The following is a 3,999-nucleotide window of genomic DNA, read 5'->3' as shown; positions in this document are numbered from 1 at the left end:
GGGGGGGGGGGGGGGGGGGGGGGGGGGGGGGGGGGGGGGGGGGGGAGCAGCTTCTATAGAGATGAGAGGATCTGAGGGCTGAGGATAAACATTGTGAAAAAATACAGTATCATGTTCAAGGGTCCAAGTTTTATTGTCAGTAAAATCCAGGTGTGAATCCCTGCTGTGTGCTTCCTGTGTGGTTCTGGACAAAGTGTCTGGACCTCAGATTTTATGTTTGCAATGGATATAATGACACTGGGACAGTTGGGAGGAGAAACTGAGATAATGCATGTACACACAGAGCACTCTTAATGGACCATGATAAACGCTCCATAAGAATTAACTGCTGTAAATGTTATCAGCCTCATCATCCAGTGTATTCTTGCTGCCCTAGTTTCTTCACGGATGCTTGCGCCAACTTTTTAAGCAATAAAACAGAGAGGAGGGGTGCCTGGGTGGCTCAGTTGGTTAAGCGTCTGACTCTTGGTTTCGGCTCAGGCTGTGATCTTCCCGTGAGATTGAGCCCCGCATAGGGCTCTGTGGTCAGCAAGGAGTTTGCTTGAGATTCTCTCTCCTTCTGCTTCTTACCACCCCCCAAATAAATAAATAAATCTTTTTAAAAAACAGAGAGGAAAATTAAGTTGGTAGAACTCAAGCTGGAACCTACATAATCTCTGCCTTGGAGAATGTTTGGGAGAGAAGGAAAGAAAGTCTTACAATTTATTCCTTACAATTTAAACATTCAGAGGTACCTGCACAATTACCAGTGACCAGCATCAGTGACAAAGTACAGAGCCCATCTCAGCAGCCACCACAGCCCAGCTCAACCTAACAAGAGCGCTGACCATGGTTACGTTGACCTTAACCAATGCCAAATGGGAAATGAACTATTATCCATCGTACCTGCATTCTTCTATGGGGAGAGCATCCTCAGAATACTGAGGGCTCAGAAGAGGAAAGCGTGTACTATTTCAGGTGTCTAGGGAGGCAAGTTCCTGTTTTAGGGGTCTCAGAGAAGGCACACAGATTTGTAAGACTGAGGGAGGCCAAGCTAGATGCAAGAGAATGAGGGCAGACTTAATTTGGAGAACTAAGGGCTAAAATTTGAAGAGAAACACAAAAAGGGCTCCTGAAAGACTGGTAAGTCTTTGTGAGTAAGACTGGGATCACATACCTAGAAAAGGACACAAAACTTGAGAAGATCCATCTCTCTGAGATCCTTGGCTCACAGACTCCTTCCTCACACTGTTCCATTGATCCCCAAGCTCCTCCCCAAAGTGGGGATCAGTTCGAATTTCTTGCACCGATCTAGTGACCCACGGGATGACTGGGAGATCAGGGTGAGTGCTGCATACTGGTCTCTGCTAAATTGTCAACAGCTTGGGCTTTGGCTTTTTTCTCTGGTGTTACTTGCTGTTACAATTACAGCCCCAGCTTCATTCATCACTTGTTCCCTCCAGGTCAGTATGATGTCCTATGGACCCCCTTCTAATTGCAAATACTTGCAAAGCAATAAGTCAACAGGGCTTATAGAATGCTCCACCTACGGCATTTGCCCCAAAGAAAGGACAAGTCACAAGGTACAAAAATTAGGGCCTGGCTGGGCTTTGATAAAGGGGCTAATTGTACCTATCCTTAATGCCTTGGAGTTCAGGAACAGAGAGAAGGTTTTGAGTTGGAGCCCTGCAGCAGGATCTCCTGGTGGAGGTGGTCTTGACTTGGACCTGAGTACTGAGGGATGGGGGAAATAAGATGTTAGCATGAAGATGCTTATTCTTCTCTAATAATAGAAAGTGGGGGCATCCTGGTGCTCTGGCTTCCTTATCAGAAGAGACCTGGGGGGATGCCTGGGTGGCTCAGTCAGTTAAGCGTCTGCCTTCAGCTCAGGTCATGATCCCAGGGTCCTGGGATGGAACCCCGCATCAGGCTCCTTGATCGGCGGAGAGCCTGCTTTTCCCTCTGCCTGCTGCTTCCCCTGCTTGTGCGCTCTCCCTCTCTCTCTCTCTCTGATAAATAAATAAATAAAATCTTTAAAAGAGAGAGAGAGACCCAGGAAGAAAGAGAAACCAATCTTTGCACCCCATTCCAACATACCCACCCTCAATCCCATGAAATAATTTGTGATTTGGGTTCTAACATTCTGATGCCAGTATCTTCAGTACTGTGTGGTCTTCATCCTTTCCCAAAATCTTCCTTCCCCCTCATTCTTCCTACACACAAATAGTACATGTTAGGTCAATCCTAGGATAAACTATGTTGTTAGTAAGAAGTTGTACAACTTGCTTGGGACTACACAATGAGTCCGTGCAAATGCACCTACACACCCCTCTCTTGCTCACTACACACTGTTCATTCCCTTGAACTGGACCCAACTACAGTCTATGAGGTATTTGATCTGCAAGGATGGTGAATCCCCAATGGGTGCAGGGTGCTGCTGACCTCTGTCTCCAATCCCGATACCCAAGCCTCGGTTTTCCCTGCCAAGAACTCAGAGAAAGGCAGCAGCTAAGGACAAAATCTGATTCCACCTCCCTATGACCACAGGAGGAAGATCAGTGTGGCTGGTTTTCTGGCAGTTACCTGGGCTTTGGGAGTTCTGAATGCTACTCCAGCCTGTTGTTTAGGCCCTTCTCTTTCCTGTTCTGTGTTCCAGGGAATATCTTGGAACCCCCACCCTGCAGATCGGATCCTGGAAACTGTACTCAATTCTGTACATTGCAGGAAGATTGCCAAAACGGACTTCAGTGCTGTTCTTCCTTCTGTGGGATAGTCTGTACATTAAACAACAATATAAATCATGACAGGTAAGGGGCTTCTCGTGCCCAATTCTGACCCAGCTGCCTTGGGGAGCTCAACAGAAGAGTCTCTTACCAGCCCCTACAGTGGGTCTATTTTTCTAACATTCTCCTTCTCTTTGCCAAGAATAATTTTCTTTAATGCCCTGAATAAAAGAGCCTTCCTCCATTCCCAAACTACATAATCCTTCTCATCACCACATCTGTGAATCTCTAAATATGCCTCTCTGAACACACTCACAAACCCCTCCATCCACAGACCCTGCCCTGTCCCAGAATCCACCTTTATCCTGAAGCCTGGGACATTACATCTGGGACTGTATGTCTCATCAAAATCCCAAAGCCAATCTGTTTTCTTTGTTTTTGCTTTCCCTCTTTCACCAAATATCATCCTTTAGCCCCCAGTGTTCCTGGGCTCTGGAGATCCTGCAGCCTGAGCAAAGCTTTGGTTAACTGCCGAGGCATTAGCCCTGGCCCCATATCTGCTGAATGGAAGTGCCCCCAGAGCAGAGAAAGGGCATTAGAGAGCTATGAGACACCTGGTTTTTAATTCTATCTTTCAGCTATGTCTTTCTACAACCTTGAGCAAGACAATTACCCATGTTTGCCTTTCTTTCTCATGCATAAGATGAGGACTCTTTATTCTGGCCTTGCAAAGTCGGTACAAAGACCCACAAGGCAAGAGATTCAACCAGTGACCTTCTAAATGGTCTTGTTCTCTGCTCTATTCCCTGCCCTGAGCACAATACCCAACATATGAGACAAGGTACAGAGTGATGAAGTAGGGGCCCAGAGCCACATACCTAGACTCAAATCCTAGCCCTACCACTTCTTAGTTGAGTGACCTCAGATAAATTAATCAATCTCTCTCTGAGCATCAGCTTCCTTATCTTTAATACTGGAACAATAATAGTGACATGAAAATAGATAACCCATGCAAACTCTAAAGATATTACATGCCACTTAGTGATTACTCAGTAAATTTTGCAGTTAGGCAACCATTTCTCTCTTAAGAGGCTGGACTTTACAATGAAACTTCACACCTTTCATGGCTCTACAGTGCAGTGCAGAAGCATAAGTATGATTCTTTGTTGTCACCTGGTTTGTTGAAGTTCTGCTTTCCCTATGACAAGAAAACTTAGCTTCATGGTCTAGTTTTAATGAGGGAAGTAATGGAAAATTAAGTATTTTATTTCTAAGACAAAACTTCACCAGAGAATAT

The 3,999-nt window shown here is 45.6% G+C and overlaps 1 protein-coding gene across 1 annotated transcript in view; it reads left to right on the top strand.

The window, feature by feature from the left end:
- The window catches only part of WFDC13 (WAP four-disulfide core domain 13), a 3,524-nt gene extending 294 nt beyond the window's left edge, over positions 1 to 3,230 (top strand). Inside the window, exons 2-3 of the mRNA XM_032419918.1 lie at positions 2,636 to 2,786; positions 3,176 to 3,230. Coding sequence (XP_032275809.1) covers positions 2,636 to 2,786; positions 3,176 to 3,230 — 206 coding nt within the window. The remainder of the gene's footprint in view (positions 1 to 2,635; positions 2,787 to 3,175) is intronic.
- Positions 3,231 to 3,999: the final 769 nt, after the last annotated feature.

This window comes from Phoca vitulina, unplaced genomic scaffold, assembly GCF_004348235.1.
Source record: "Phoca vitulina isolate PV1807 unplaced genomic scaffold, GSC_HSeal_1.0 scaffold22, whole genome shotgun sequence".
In the NCBI taxonomy this organism is placed as follows: domain Eukaryota; kingdom Metazoa; phylum Chordata; class Mammalia; order Carnivora; family Phocidae; genus Phoca; species Phoca vitulina.
This window is presented reverse-complemented; position numbering and strand designations above follow the sequence as displayed.